This window comes from Octodon degus, unplaced genomic scaffold, assembly GCF_000260255.1.
Source record: "Octodon degus isolate 3935 unplaced genomic scaffold, OctDeg1.0 scaffold00010, whole genome shotgun sequence".
In the NCBI taxonomy this organism is placed as follows: Eukaryota; Metazoa; Chordata; class Mammalia; order Rodentia; family Octodontidae; genus Octodon; species Octodon degus.
In genome coordinates this window covers 9,842,465-9,859,257 of record NW_004524586.1, presented here as the reverse complement: position 1 = coordinate 9,859,257, position 16,793 = coordinate 9,842,465, and the positions used below count along the sequence as shown (strand labels likewise).

The 16,793-nt window shown below is 46.6% G+C and overlaps 1 protein-coding gene across 2 annotated transcripts in view; it reads left to right on the top strand.

Moving 5' to 3' along the window:
• Nucleotides 1-16,793, top strand: part of Inpp5a (inositol polyphosphate-5-phosphatase A) — a 263,156-nt gene that overhangs the window by 191,019 nt on the left and 55,344 nt on the right. For both annotated transcript variants that reach the window (XM_004625559.2, XM_023708885.1), the window contains 3 exons: nt 3,943-4,046; nt 12,849-12,901; nt 14,706-14,825. In XM_004625559.2, coding sequence (XP_004625616.1) covers nt 3,943-4,046; nt 12,849-12,901; nt 14,706-14,825 — 277 coding nt within the window. The remainder of the gene's footprint in view (nt 1-3,942; nt 4,047-12,848; nt 12,902-14,705; nt 14,826-16,793) is intronic.

Here is a 16,793-nt window from a genome sequence, read left to right as displayed (position 1 = left end):
GTTACAAGGTCAGTTATAATCACAGAAACAATCCTTTATTTTACTTTCTGGTCACTGGGACAAAATATCTAACACCCACAATTTAAAAGAGGGGTTCATTTTGGCTCACAGTTTCATTGGGCTTATTCCATGGTACGTTGGTTGCAAAGCAGAAGTAGCATGGCAGATGGGAATGGTGGCTACAGTGCTGCTCAGATCATGGCAGGCAGGAAGCAGAAGGGAGGAGCTAGCAACAGGAATACACTTCAGGACATGCCCCACTGGCCCACATCCGGCCAGGGCTCACCTACTAATTGCACTTTCACCTACTGACCTCATTAATAGATGAGTCCACTGGTCAGTGTAGAGCCCCCATGAGCCAGTCACCCTCCAAATGCCTCAGGTGGGGGGTGTCAGTCTAAACCATAGCACCCGCTAAAGAAGAAAATCCTATCAGTAGGTTTAACAGAGTTTAACATCCATTCATGGTAAAAACTCTCAACATGCTATAAGTAGAAGAGGAAATTCCTGAACTCGATTTTTTAAATTTATAAGAAAATCTGTAGCATTAAAATTAGTAAGAAATTAGCAAATGAAAAATTTCAGGGAAAGGTCAGGAACAGCAAGCATCTCCTCCCAGCCACTGCCACATTTTAATGGTAATCTTAGCTAATGAATGAAGACTAAAGGAAATAAAGGGCATATTCTTAGGATGGAGTAGGGGTTAGAACTGTCTTTCCTCAGGTGAAATTAGTACCTATTTAGAAAAACCTCCAATGGTAAGAATAAGCAATTACAGGATACACAGTTAATACACAAAAGTTAATTGCTTTCCTGTATAAATACACATAAATGGGGGGTTGGGGATATGGCTCAGTGGAGTAAGTGCTTCCCTGGCAAGTGCGAGGGCCTGAGTTCAATCCCCGGTTCTGCAAATAAATAAATAAAAATAAATACACACAAATGGGTAAATTATGAAATTAAAAACACAAAACATTTTATATAAGCACACACACAAAAGGAAGTGCTTAGGAATATGCTTTAATAAAATGTGATTTAAAAATAATATCTTGGGCTAGCGAGATAGCTCAGCAGACTAAGCACCTGCTTAGGCAAGTGCAGAGACTGGAGTTCAATCCCCAGTACCATATGCTGCCCTGGACATGCTGAGCCAGCCACCAAGTCCAGGCATGGTGACACCAGCACTGGGGTGGCTGAAAACAGGAGGATCACTACAAGTCTGAGCTGTGTAGTAAAACCCTGTACCAAATAATTTTTTTAAAAAGTAATAGCTCTGAGGAAAACTACAAAACTCTGATGAAAGAAATCAAAGATTTAGATGAATGGGAAGATGGTCCATCTATGTGGATGATACTATGGTTGGAATGTCTGTGTCCTTCCAAAATTCATATGCTGAACTAACAAGGTGATAGTATCAGGGAGCAAGATCCTTGGGAGGTAAATAGGTCATGAGGGCCGGCCCTTGTGAAAGGGATGAATGTCCTTTTAAGTGACCCAAGATAGGGAAGATAGGAATATCCTTTAGTAAAATGCGATTTAAAAGTAATATCTTGGGCTGGTGAGACAGTTCAGCAGACTAAACTGGCAAGCACAAGGACCCAGGTTTGATCCCTGGTACCACATTCCCTGCCGGCCACCCAAACCGGGGGTGGTGGCGCACACTTATAATCACAGCTGAGACAGAAGGATCACTACTAGTCCAAGCTGTGTAGCAAGACCTTGTACAAAATAAACAAACAAACAGACCCATGGGAGCTTTTGGCTCTGTTTGTCAAGCTTGCTCTGAACATGGGAAGTACTGTCTGTGAGGAATGGGCCCTCACCAGACACTGAATCTACTGACGTGTTGGTTGTAGGCTTACAGCCTCCAGAACATGAGAGTATGAACTCCAGAAATTAGGAAGGAAGTATTGTCAAGAGCTCAGGTCTTCCTGATTTGACCTGAAGTTGAAACACAGTCCCCATCAAAATGCCTGCAAGGGCTATATATATATATATATAGACTGATAATAAAGTTTGCATAGGAAGAGAAAGCCCCAGAATTGCCAACACAGGAAAATTACTGAACAAGAAGAGAGGGGTAGCCTCCACTGCCTCCTAACATCCTCTCCCACCTCCTGGGTGAGGGTGAGCAGTGCACGTCGTTACAGCAGAGGATTAGCAGCAACCCAAAAGCTCCGCTGGATGAGAGGACTGGTCTGGAAAGGCTAGATGACGCAGGGGTCTGTTCTGGAAGTAGTGAATTTGTGGAAACGGAATGACAGGTGGCTGCCTCTGTCACAGGGCCTGTGTGTGTGTGGGGGGGGTGGATATGTGGATTATAATTTTTTTTTACAGCAGAGAAACTAATCTGTATGATTTGTAACAATGATATTTGTAACAATAATGTGATATTTTATGCATATGTCAAAATGTATCTAATATACAGCAAGAGCAAAGCCTGAAGTAAATGGGATTTTTGCTGGTAATTATTGATCAGTACTGGGTTTGTTAGTTTTCTTTTTAAGAAATAAAACAGGGGCCAGGGAGATGGCTTGGTAGAACAAGCACTTCCTGGCAAGCGCGAGAGCCTGAGTTCAATCCCTGGTTCTGCCCATAAATAAATAAATAAAGAGTTTCACTTCAGGTATTAGGATAGTAACAATAATTGTTTGTGTATTGTTATCTTTATAATAGTTACTCAGAGTATAAGATATAGGCATGAGATATTGTCCAAACAATATTAGCACAAATCCTTTTTCAATGAACTAAGAAAAACTAGCGGTTTAACTATCTGAGCTATTTTGTGTGGAGGTGTATATATGTATCCCCTTTCTCTTCCTTCCTGGCTCATAACGCCGCATCCTTCAGTCTGCTTTTGTTGTCCTATCCATGTCTGTGGAGTGGACAGTGCCCCAGAAACTACAGGTCTCAGCAGCTCATGGTGTACAGGACTTTCCCCACTAAACGGTGGAAGTACAGCTTGCTGCTTTTTCCAGTGCTGGTCTCCAAGCATTTGCTGGATACCTGGAACTTTTATTTCAAAGCAATCCCTCTCAGCTCAGAACTTGCCCTGCTGAGGATGACAAATGAAGGACCCAGTCAGGGGTGCCTGAGCTGGGCCCCTGCTTCTGGGTGGTCTTACGGGCTGTGTTCTTCCTGTGTTCCTCACAGATTTTGCAGAGACCAGTAGCTGTCGGCCCCCAGCCTGTAAAGGTTTTGAAAAATAAGATATAGGCATGAGATATTGTCCAAACAATATTAGCACAAATCCTTTTTCAATGAACTAAGAAAAACTAGCGGTTTAACTATCTGAGCTATTTTGTGTGGAGGTGTCATTATCAGATACCAGTGAGGGCATGGGGATGTTCATAGAAGGAAAGAACCCCATGCCTGGATGTGAATGGGGACTCAGACCAACCCCTGTCCACGGACCTGTCAGCCTGGGGAGGCCTGTGAGGGCCACATCTCCTGGGTGCCCCAGGGAGGTCTGGGTGGCAGCTGCAGAGCTTGTCTGGATAATGCCCGCCCTGCCCCTCCCTCACTCCTTCTCACATAAAAACTCTTCCCTGGAATATGAGTGATGTGGGCCATGTGCGAGGAGGAAATCGATGTTATTAAATAAATTCATGTGAAGGTCTCACTGAATAGTAATTCCATAGCCCTCTTCAATATATTCACTGCTTTAAAAGAGGGTGCCAATTAGCCCCTGTAAATCTGCAGGCTGGGAGCTCTTAGGGGATAATGAAGTGGAGTGTCAGATTCCAGGTTGTAGAACAGGAATTTATGAGCTACAGGCATCCATGGAGCAGCTGGTCAGGGGTAGACCCTTGTTGCTTCTCTGCTCAGGGCTTCCTGGCACCCTGGGGCTCTTTGGGTGAGCATGACATCCCAGTAACATGTGGCTGCTTGGATAGTGTGTAACATTGAAGATATTCATGTCATCTTTTTGTTCTTTTCTAGCAAAGAAGTATAAAAAAGTCACTGGCAAAGAGATCTATTCAGATACTTTAGAGAGCACACCGATGCTAGAGAAAGAGAAGTTCCCACAGGACTACTTCCCTGAGGTGCGTAACCGGGGCTGTCTTGCAAGATCTCATCAGCACATCTGCTTTCCAGAGTAAAAGCAAGCTGAAGTAAAATTTACTTCCAACCTGCCCGCCTCCACTGTGTGTCTGTGTGTGTGTGTGTGGGGGGGTGTCGGTCACTGTTGGGCATTGACACTCCACTGTTCTAAACCAGTGTGGGTTGATTTGGGCTACCCTAGATAAAGGGGGAGGGAGTCTAAATGGTTCATATTTAGTATGCAAATTCTGTATTTGTCATTTCCAGGCAAAAGCACTTTCCCCTTAAAATGAAGGAAAGTATCACCTAGCTTGCCTGGTGAGCGTAGGTCTCTAGATGTGAAGGGTCAGTCTGCTGGCAGGAACAGCCAACTCAGAGGCTGGAGTCATTGTGTGGTATGACGTGGGGGCTAGATGGTGTAGTATATCCATTACCTTCCCCATTAGGCACAGGGTGGGGCGAGATTCCCATTCACAGATGAGGCCCTGATATTGTACCAGCAAGTAAAAAAATAGTAGTCGTTGTGGAGCAGGTAGTTGGCCACGCTGGTGGCTCAGTAACACTTCCCAGTGATTGTGTCCATTTCACATGGAGAGTTTAGAAATTAAAAAGGCTAGGGATGGCCTGAGCATTTTAGCTCAGGGGTAAAATGCTTTCCTAGCACACAACACGCCCTGGGTTCAATCCCTAGCAGACCTCCCCCCAACACACACCAAAAATGAAAAAACACAAAACAAAATCAAAAAGTTAGAGGCTTATTTACTGTCCTACTGCCTAGACATGGTAAGCATAAAGTGCTGCCCTATTTCTTTTGGGTGTTAGTGTCGTTTTTGTTTAGTGTTGTGTGTTATTTTATATAGTTGTTAGACTATGTGCAAAGTTTTTTATTACTTTTTAAAAAAATGTCTTAGTACGGGGGCTACAGAGTCTCACCACACAGATTGGACTCATAGTGATCCTCCTGTTTTCAGCCTCCCAAACACTGGAATTACAGGCATGTGCTACCACGCCCAGTCTCAGTCACTGTCTCAGCATGCCCTGGGTCAGGGCCAGCATGGCATGTAGTGCCATAGATCAAACCCTGGTCTCTGCGCTCTGCCTAAGCAGGAGCTTTAGTCTGCTGAGCTATCTGGCTGGCCCCTTTGACCAGAAGCATTTTGAATACTGAATTGAGGGACTGAGTGTCACCTCCTGATGGCTGTTTGCTTATCATGTAGGCATGTCCCATCCTTATCTTAGTGTAGGAGCCATGTTGGTCTCATCTCTGCAGCTCCTGGAAGGCATGTTCTGTAGCTTCTTCATTACAGCTAGCTATGCCTGCCTGCAGAGCTGATTTTCAGCAAGGCCACTTTATTAATTTGCTTTATGACCTGTGCCTTGAGTGAAGGGGTTGCAGCCATCTTCGTGAAGGATGGGTGTTCCCATCACGCTGTGGCTCAGCTTCCTCATCCATCGTCCCCAGGCCAAGGATATGGTGTCAGTGGATCAGCCTCCTGTCTTCAGCTGACTCAGGCCTCCCTTAGCTAGCTCTGCTTCCCTATCCCCCGCTACACTGAGGATCTGAGACTAGAGAAGCATAGCAGGAAAGCTTTGGGACCGTCCTTGTGCAGCTACATCCCTGTATCAGGACAGCATTCCTGAATATGGTGACATTTCCCACAGAAGATGCAGTGCTACAGTTTCTTTGAAGCTGTAGGCCAAGAAGCTGGCCTTCTGAGCCTGCTCACAGCGGGTCTTAGACTTCTGTCTATCTACAGTGACCCTCACTTGTCTGGACCCTCTTTTGGGCTAGAACTGACCCTCATCTGAGAGTGACTAGAACATTCTTGAGGAACTGAAGTGGAAATGGGGGAGGCTTGAAGTGGGCCTGGGAAGCAGGACTGGGCCAAGACCATGCAGTGGGTACCCTGCTCTGTGGTTTTGAGATAGCCCTGAAAGACAGATGGGATGAATTAGAGATGGGCAGTGCTAGACATGGGCCTGAGTGGTAGGACCTGTGATGATTGTGGGGTGGGAGGCAACACACACAAGCAGTTTGTGTGTCCTTGCAACTTTCTTTACTTTAAACTGTCTCAAATGTTGGGAAGAGTGTGATGAATCAACAGCAGATGCCATAGACCCTGTTCAGATGAAGAGCAGTTGTGGGTGCGTGCATTTTATTGCCAATAAAGCTCTGTTTTCTCCCCGCCCCCACTCCTTTTTGTGGGCTCTTCTCCTGAAGATGACATCGGCGCTCTGTCCCAGAGCCTTGCATATGTGCCTGTTTTACGCGGAGGAGTGTGCTACCATGAGCAGTGCTTTAAGTTGCTGCAGGTGTAGTCACATCCATAGCTTGTTGTTTCTGTGTGAAGTTGTTCCTTCCAGGGACCTGGCAGGCAGCCATCCTGCCCTGCGCCCATGTGCAGGCTCCTGGTGCCCTTTGTCCTCACCTCACTCCTTACGTTCCAGAATTGAGGATGGCAGCCGTTCTCAGCACATTTTGCATTTAGCACTTAGGGGTCTGAGGGGCATGTGTCTGCCACACAGTCCTGTTCTCTGGCCTCCATGACTATCTGCAGTCATCTCAGCAAAGTGCCACTATGTGCTAGTGGACAGGGAAGGGGAGCAGCTGGGGCACTAGGCACCAAGTGGGACAACTCACACGGATGGGGCTTCCTACAACACTCTGTGGTTCCTCCAGGGATCCCTTGTGGGATGTGATTCTTCTGTGCCCCTGATCTGTTCCTGAACAGTCCCTGTAGCAGTAAGAGGCTGTCAACAGCCTGGAGGCCACTGTTGAGACCCTGTGGCATTCAGGGTGTGGACTTACTGGGTGCATTAACGGTTCCTGGGTTCATTGTGTGGGAATCCATCTCAGAAAGCCCTGTATTTACCTGTAACACATGAGTTAGCAAATGCTTTCACACATTGCCTTTTATTCTGGTAATTAATAGAAGAAAACTTTCATTTTAAAAACCACAAACTTTTAATATTCTGTCAGCAATATTGTGCTTTTTAACACGCAGACCTTCACGAAGTGTGTTTTGCTCTGCAGAGTAGGAATGCTGAGTCTCCCATCCTTGAGCCTTGCCTAGGGACCAGCTTTGGCCAGAGCCACAGCAGCTCTGCCCGGCCTTGCCTCTCTGCATCTTCCTGCCAGCGTTGTGCTAGATTCTAGCACATTTTGGGGGAGGGAATTAGTTTAAGACTGATTTCTCTTTCTTTTATTACCATCACTTAAGGATAATCTAAATGTAATTACTGTGATGGAGGCATAATGCAATTCCAAATAATTACAGCCCACTGCATCTAAAACTAACAAAACTTTCTCTGTTGATTTATGGGTGCTTTTGGCTCAGTATGAATTTCAAATGACGCCTCTGGGAGCAACACTCCAGATAATGTGAGGCCATTTTTAAAAAGCAGATTTGTGTAGTCGATCGAGGCGAGTCATTTTTTTCCTCTTGCCCGTAGTGAGAAATTGGTTGTTACCATAGATCACAGTCCCTGCTGCAAGCTTCTATGAAAGATGAATTAATTCCACTAATGCTGTGAGTGGGCTTTTCACGGCAGGGCTGCATGGTGATAACCTCCCTGCAGCTCCTCTTTTCTCCACTGCGATTTATGCTGTCTTTTAGTAGATGAAACCGCCTGTATTTGCAATCCATCTGTTGGTTCAAGGAACCCTATTAACAGAGGACCTGAGCAGAGCCTGCACATGGTGAGAGATGTGCTACCCCTGGCCCCTGCCTCGGTATGGTTTTCTTTCTTTTCTTTTCTTTTTTTTTTTGGCAGAACTGGGGATTGAACTCAGTCCCCTGCCCTTGCCAGGCAAGCACATATTCCACTGAGCCATCTCCCCACCCCTTCTGGTATGGTTTTCATCTCTGCAGTGATGGCCCCTCCTAGAGCAGAGCCACACCAGACCTGGGGTGTGGCCACTTAAGGAGTGTGGAATTGTCACCATCTTTGGTCTAAGAGTCCACAATGAAGGTTTCACAAAATGGTCAGTTACCAGAAAGTTCTGTGACATGATCAGAATAGAAGACAACTGGCAACCATTTGAGGAGCCCCAACTGTGCTTGTTCCACTTCTATTTGTAGTGGACCAAGCAGCAGCATGCGTTTGGTGATGCCTGAGGCCTCCCATGAGGCCCAAGTGCTTGGGCTTGTGATGGGCCATTTTCTATGTTCTAGTCATGCATGTTGTGCATGAGCACACGACTTGCATTTGTGTGTGCATCTGACTGTGTGTATGTATTCACATGTATCTCCCCATGTCTGTGTGTGTATGCATGTATATAGATGAGTGTATGTGTGTGTGTTTGTGGGTTCATACATGTATTTAGATTTGTTGTGGTTATATGTACATGTATTGTAAGGAAGAGGTATTTGAGGAGGCTACACTGAGGAACAGTTTATCAAAGGCACCTGTACTCTGATGACTTGGGGGTGGTACACACTCCTTTGAGCCGTCTTACCCTAATACTGACTCAGAGTGTTTAGGTTCAGCCAGAAGAGGGGAATAAGTGGTCAGAAAGAGAAAACCTTGGCCTTGGAATTAGGGAAGTAGATTCTAGTTTTTTTCCTTTTTCCAAGGAGCTGGTGGTCTTAAAAAGTTCAGAGCCTTTGAACCCTCGTTTGCTCCCTGATGAAATGAAGGCAGAGCTGTGTGGACTGTCTTGTGGATTGCAGAAGAGCGCGTGGGGATGCCATGCATGACACTGACTCTCATGTGGGCACAGGAAGGCCAGGCTAGATCTTAGCCCAGAACTGAGGACACATGCTAGATCATAGGCTATGAGAATGTTGGAATATCGTGGTGTGTTAGCTTTTTGTCACTGTGGCAAAATATCTGAGAAAACAAAGGAAAGTGTTATGGTTTTGGAGGTTTCAGTCTGTGATTGGAAAGCTGTGGCAAAGAAGGAACATCATGTTGGAAAAGAATGCTGGTAGAAAGCTGCTTACCTGCATCCGGGAAGTAGAGAGGGTAAGAGAGCCTGACAGGAAGGGGCTAGGGACAGCAGTTACAGTAAGTGCCCAACTGATGAGCGAGTTCTATTGTGGGAGAGTGTTCATAAATTGGAATCATTCATGATCTGACAAGTGAATCTTGTAGAATACACTTGTAAATCTTATATAGTACACCTGTGGAAGTTCACAATTCTAATGTTCATCAGTTGGGAACTTGCTGTAGTTCCGCTGGTCATGTCATCCTGCAAGCCTGAGCATAGCCGGGTGTACTGGCTAAAAGAGCAGTCAGCTCCTAGTGCTGTCCAGGCAGAATGGCAAGTGGGTCTAGTCATGCGTTTGTCCACACTGGGAGGTGCATGTGGGGACCCTCAACTCTGCTCAGTTTTTTAATAGACCCATTAGTGCTCTGAGAAATAAAGTCTTTTTTTTTTTTTTTTTTTTTTAAGAGTCTGCTTACTTAGGCCTGGGACCCTGGAAGTAAGAGGAACAAGACCAGCCTTGAAAGGGAAAAAGCAGATCCACCTGTGGGCCCTTTGAGTGCCTGCTTGGGTACCTTGTGTTGCCAGGGAGCCAGGAAACCAGACTCTATGTGACGTTTGCTTGGTGTAGCCACAACACTGCTAGGTAGAAAATAAAATAAAATCAGAGCAAGATATGAAAAATAGCTTATGGGGGGGAAGGGTATATGGCACAGTGGTAGAGTGCTGACTGAGCATTTTCAAGGCTCTGGGTTCAGTCTCCAGCACTACAGAACAGCTCCATAGAAATAAATAGTCATGAAAAAGGACAGAATAGATTATAAAACCAGATGATGTGGCCTGAGAGAGGACCAGTGAATCAAAAGGTATCAAAGAGTTCATCTAGCACATAACCAGGAAAGATGAAGATTTTTGTTCAGTTTATATTTTTATACCAAGGACAGTTAAATTAAAAGGTATGAAAGCCCCATTGAGAGGCTCACATATTCATCCAAAAGGAAGTCCAGAAGGAAACAATAAGGAGCAATGTTGGAAAAGACTGGAAATTTTTCCCAAATTAAAGCATTGCGTTTTCATGCTGAGCATACCTGGGGTCCAAAGCCAGACATGTAAGAATAAATTTATAAATTAAAGAACTGACAAGTAGAGTTGTTATGATACTGCTTACTAGCAAGGGTAGATGACAGAGGCCACGAGAATGATTCAGAGTGCTGCGGAGGTTGGTAGCTGGCCAGCAGCTGAGCCCCCAGCACGGAGGTGGTCCACCCTTCCATCCTTGGGTATGGGTGAAAGCAGGGGGAGCACAGGAAAGCAGCACCTGTCTCAGTCCCAACACCTAGAGTCCGGGGCGATGTGGTTGGAGAATGAAGAAGACGAGGGGCTGCGCGGGCGGCTGAGGTTCTGTGTATGGAGGCGTGGAGAGTTGGAAGGCAGCACTTGGGGCAGGGTGTTGGAATTAGGAAGCAAACTGCTTTTGAGTGTTGAGTGGGAGTAGAAAAATTGGCACTGTCTGAGGTAGTTTTTTTGGTTTGTTTTTTGTTGTTGCTGAGACATGGTACTGGATACTCGAAGAGGAAAAATTTAATGCAACTCAGTTTGTAGCAGGTTCAGTCCATAGTTTCTGGTTCCAAGGCAGGAAAGCATGGCAGAGGGCGATCACAGAAGAGATGCAACATTGTTGTGGTGCAGGAGCAGCAGCAACAGCAGCAGCAGCAAGCCTGCCTTCTCTCTCTTACTTTATAGTCCATCTAGGCTATAAGCCTATTGATTAGTGCCATCCATAGCCCGAGTGGGGCTCCCAGTATTCTCACCCAGAACTGTGATAAACCCATTTAGCTATCGCACACCCTTAAATCCAGTATCACACACTCCAGATGCAGCCACTCCTGGAAAGCCCTTGTAAGCTCCTGGAGGTTGGGGCGGGGGAGGGGTATCTAGATACAAAGCATTTGGATTATATTTGGACAGCTCTTACCCAAGGAAAGTGTGCTTATAAGGGAGGTAATAGAAATAGGATCCATGGTTAAGAGAGTTGTGGGACCAAGGGGAGACTTTTGGTTTTTAATGACTGAATTATTTCCATTAAATAAGGAAATAAAACAAGATTGTCTCGTGCTTATTTCTCTGGACTCCCTCCGATGTAGGGAGTACATTTCACCAACTCTTCACTCTGAATTCTCAGATGGTCACTTGTGCAGCAGACAGCCCGGGCACAATGGAGCAAATGCAGTCTTCACCTTCCACCTCTTTCTTCTCTTGAGATGCTATATGAACCTCAACGCTCATCTTTCCTACCTCCTGTCTCCCCAACTCAACTGTACCAGGCACTGGACTCCAGTTGGGACCAATGCTGATAGTATCTCATGCTGATTGGGCTGGCATTCTAGGAAGAGGAGAGAACCCTTCGATCCTAGAGTGTTTGTTTATGTGGAGCTTATGAGTTGGAAATGAGAGAGGGACTTCTTCTTTTGGACAGGATACCCATTCCCAAAGCTGGTCAGGCTGTGAGGCAGCCTATGCTGCATGGCTATTTAAACTAAAATTAATTAAGATAAAATACAATGTAGGGTTACGTCACACACTAGTCCTTGGCATTTGGGCCCAGAATCTTTCAGCATAGTACAGAAGCCAGGCTTCTACCTGCTGCCTTGCTGCATGAGTATGAGCAGTTGTTGGCCAGTGATTTGGGAAAGGACATATGGATTATTTGGGTTTTTCTTGGCCAGCCTCTCCCATATCTTTCCCCTGCCTCCTCTGCTGTGCTATCTCTGCCATTTTTTCCCTACTTCAAGACCAACATGAAGAGAGTGGGGGAAATCAGTGACTGTTCTCTCACACTCTGTTTTTTGGGTAGGGAAAAAATATGGGGCAGAAGCCAAGAGCAGCTTTCTGTGGTCTGCCCCTTCTGTGTTACCAGGTGTCTGAGCAGAACTCTAGGCTGGAAGTTCAGCAATAGCAGGGATTTATTCTTTGTGGTGCTATATAACCTTGGGCATGGGAGAAAGCATGTGGAGCACAGGAAAATAGTGTCTTGTGCTGTATCATCCTAGAGGATGAATATTGTATCCCTGCATGCGAGAAGGGATCGAAGGGGCAAAAGGGAGCAAACTATCTTTGGCAAGCCATTTTGTAAGGGCTTTAGCCATTCAGGGGGGAGGGGCCCTGGTGACATAATTACCTCTCTCAAGGCCAGCGCCATTACACTAGCAGTAGAATTCCAACATGGATGTGTGGGACACATTCAGATCATTGCACATACTCTTCTTGAGGCTGCCCTGCACATGAATAAAATGCCTCAGTCCCACAGGCAAAGGCTATGCTCTGTGGTGGTGCTGGGGCGGGGCACGTATGGGCTCACTAAGAATGGGTTTTGGTGACGGCTTCATATTGCTGTACTTCTTTAGGCCTCTAACTATCATTCTCTTGGTCAAGTCAGCTTACTGGGCATCAGGATGTCTAGCAAAACAGCTGTCCATGACTTTGTACCTTTGTGGTAAATAATCATTCCAGTTCACTTTAGCAGACTACTTTATTTATTTATTTATTTATTTATTGCTCCGAATGCCTTCAGGGCAGGTTTGGCTGGCTTGAGTTGTGGGGATCGAACCACAGCAACCTAAGCCTGACTGCTTTGTTGAAGCAGCCACTTAAAGAACTGAGCTAAGGGGCAGGCCCCCTACTTTATTTATTTTTAATTAATTTTATTGGGAAAGAAATAGCAATGAGACAGTTTCAAAACTAGCAGACTACTTTAAACACCATTTTCAGGTAGTTTTTCTGCTTGGAGACACAGCCTGTGTGTACCTTGAGCGCAGCCGACACATGGCCTGTGGCTTCTTTTTGTGGTGCTTACTGTGGGATCTCTGTTTTTCAGTGCAAGTGGTCAAGAAAAGGCTTCATCCGGACAAGGTGGTGCATTGCTGACTGGTATGTATGTTATGTACCTGGAGCAGATTATGTCCGCTGCATCATTGTCGGAGTGTTTTATCCTGCGCTGATATTTCGCACAACTGTCATGTTGCAAGTGTCTCCTCTGAAGCGCTACTGATTTGGAATAGGGGCTCTTGGTGCACGGCTCCTACCCATCCCACTTTGACCTTTTTTGTGCCACATCACATAGAGTGTTGTCACCCATTTCTTTTAAGTCAGAGGTCCGGGTGCTCAGAGCAAATGGAGACATGATAGAAAACCTCTGGGTCTTTACCAAGCATCAGCTTTTTGTGCCAGAGCCTGCTGAATGAGTACTCTGGCAAGAGACTCCTAGTGAGTCCCAGGTTGCAAAGCTAAATGGGGTGAAGATAGTTCAGAAGTCTGTGTTTATCTAGAATCTGAGCACAAAGAAGGTCCCATCTCCACTGATTGTATTGGCCTGCTTTCTGCGGGTGAATGTTCCCAGAAGCAGTGCCCATTTTCTGGCAAAAAGAAACAGCAAGAACCTCTGTATGCCTCCCTACTGTGGCTTCCATGTGGCCTTCAGGTGGTGGATTGCTACTCGAGGCTTTGTTTTCATTCCCCTTCCAGAGATTTTCTAAAGCCTAAATTGCCTAAGAATCTACTGAGACAGGCCACCCTCAGTTTTCAGCCTCAGAGAACAAACATTGATTAGGCCTTGGTTTCTGTGGCTCAGCTGTGAGTCTGGACCAGATCTCATGGGCTGCTGCCTTAGACCTTATGCGTCTAGGCAGAGCTCTTCTAAGCTTGTCTGTGGGTGGTGGTGGAACAACACAGCTCCTTCCCACGTGGCCTGCCGATAGCTGCTCAGGACAGAGTCCAAGGTGTGGGGGAAGAAAAGAGGGAGGCAGAGCCACCATACCTTGTGATCTAATCTAGGAAGTGACTGACCGCTGCAGTTGCTTTTTGCTTTTAGTCGCGGAGACCAATGTGGTAGGCTGTGGGAGAGGTGCCTGGGGCATGAACACCTAGATTTGGGGCCACCGAGCTCATGGGCAGTGGCAACTACAGGTTGGAAGAAGGCAGTGCAAACTTATGGGCCTCAGTTTCTGTATTTAATGCTGAAAAACCATTGTATTGCACAGAATGTAATGTGGCATTGAGCACTTTAGGGACAGTGCCAGGACCTCACATCGTGAAATGGACACATCCACTGGCCAGCTAAGGATGACAGAAGGCTGTCCACACTGTGGCAGAGCTCATCTGGACCAGATTTGGCTCTCAGCAAGCCCATGTGTGTGGAGAGGCTCATAGGGAAACAAGGCCTTTTTGGGATATTGCTTACAAGCTTCTTTTGGAATTTGAAATACATAGCCTGCCTTCCTGTTTTTGTGCTACACCACTGTTAGGGGCCCCTTGACAGTGGCACAGTATGCAGGCTGTGGCAAATGGGCTGCTGGGAGCTCAGGTTGAGGGAAACATATCTCCCTTCTCATAGTTTAGCCTAAAGATTGTGGAGAATCTTACATTCTTGTGCAAGTCCTTTTCTTTAAAGAAAAATAGCTCTCCTTTTACTTGGCCAGAGCACCTCCATTTGTGAGGATTTATTGAAGACCTCGCTGAATGTCTCACATCCTCTGGCCTCCGAGGAGGCCATGCTCTTGCCGGGAATGGCTGAGAACAGGTGAGTGGTTGGTGTTCCAGGGCGCTGGTGGCTCTGCTACCAAGGAGACTGGAGCTAGTTTATGTTGTCCTGAGGCAGAGGGAAGGAGCTGCCCTATTCAGGGCAGTTAGAGGACTCTGACCCTTGGTTACTTGGTTCTCTCTCTCTTGATTACAGTGCCTTTGACTTGGTGAACATCCATCTTTTCCATGATGCATCCAACTTAGTGGCCTGGGAGACAAGCCCCTCGGTGTACTCGGGTGTCCGGCACAAGGCTCTAGGCTACGTGCTTGACAGGTAGGTGCTGCCATGTCCCAGCCCCTTGTGAGCACACTTGCAGCTGGTTTTTGAGGTTGCTCCCCTCATTTGTTTTTCCTTATTTGCCAGTGGTCCTTGGGAATGCTGACCCATTAAGGCTGCAGAATCCCTAGCCTCTGTCTACTTACCAGAACAATCCCTCAGCAGGTGGGCTGGACACACCTCACTTTCCTTTCTTTCCTTCTACATTTTGTAGAAAGATAAGACAAATAGCAGTATGAAGAGAAATGATAAAGGATAAGTGTCAGCAGGTGGAGGTCTCAGAACATGACAATTGCCTCTGGCTGTGGGCTCAAAAATAGGGACTCCCCGAGGTTCTTCTGTCCATGGACAGTGTCGTCTTTCTCACAACTGTGGCCTTGTTCAGTGACTCCTCAAGTGTTGGACTTGGGGTCTGACTCCTTGGAGCAGTGCCCGGCAGCAGGGCAGAGTCGGCTTAGACAGACTGTATTGCCCAGGCCTACATAGCGCCACCTCCTTCCTGGAGCTGAATCTTGCGGTGCACCCAACAAGGCCTTGCTTCCTGGGGATGGGATGTGGGCCTTGAGGAAGGGATAGGTGGCTTCAGTGACCATCAGAGCAGAGGTGTTCCATCTTGCATTTGGGCTCCCAACTGCCCTGCCTTCTCCCACCTAAACAACTAGGCCCCTTCTGTCTTTGACATCTGTGATGTCCCAGATGACCCTGGACAGAGCCAGAGCTGATAGGATTTCATGTGGGAAGACAGGGGCCCTGATTAAAAAGCTCTCATCTTAGGACCAACATTTCTCCTGAGTTACAGGTGGACCTTTCACTGAAGCTCAGCCTGGAAGCCAGGTCAAGGTTTATTCTCTGTTCATTCTACATGGTTTCCAGGTCCAGCTCTGTCCTCTTAATACCCCTGTGGCCAAAATGACAGGGAGCACTAAACTTTGACTTATAGCAGCCACTGACCACAGGCCTAAGATGGGCGTTTCTGTCCCAGAGTAGTCTGTGTCTTCGTCTAAGCACCATGCTGTCTCTTTGGGGCCCTCACCCAGCCCCCACATCCCAAAGCAAGAAGCACCACATTATCCTTGTAAGGGAGCACAAGGGACTTCATGCTGCTTTGCCATTTCCACCATTACTCAGCCTCTCTCTAGTCCCCCTCAGCCTCTTACCTATTGTTCTGGGGTCCCAGCCTTTCTCCTCCTGTACCTGCCCTCTGCTGGGCTTTTACCCACTATAGCCACAGAGCACTTCTTATCCATCTCCCTGAAGAATAGAATGATCAAAAGCATGGGTTGAGGATTGCACTGGGGAAAGGATCATGCCATTTCCAGGCCACCACCCTTCCCCAGAGCTGGTCATACTGCTGTTTGTGGCCCTCAGGGCTAAGGCCCTGATCAGAGTACATCAAGGCCTGAACGTAGCGTGGAAGAAAAGTTGGCATGTATGCAGAATGGTCTTTGAGCTACGAGAGGAAATTTCCAATCGAAGGATAGTCTGCCTAGAGGAGTGGTTGGAGTCACACCCACACCCACAGTAGTATATGGCATATTATAACCAGTACCATCAGACACTCTTAAGAATAGGACTGGGAGAACCCAAGAGAGGAGACCCTGAGGACTGGGCACATTTCTTCCTCAGTAGTAATGGTGAGCTGAGGCTGAAGGGGTGTTCTGAGAGGTCCCTGGAGTCAAGTGGGGTCAGAAAGGACTGCATGGGGAGGTCCCTGTACAAGCATCTGAATGGAAAGCCTTTCTATTGCACCTCATGACTGTGATATATGCCTGTATGTGTTGTGTGTGCGTACAGATGGGCACATGTATGGGCATGTGTGCGCATACACACACACATAGGCACATACAGGGTCTTGCGTCAGTGTGGGTCTTATTTTTCTTGTTGCTGGCTGAAGTACTCAGCACCCAAAGTTAAAAGAAAAAGGTTTATTTGGCTTAGAGTTTGTAGAGGTTTCAGTCTGTACTC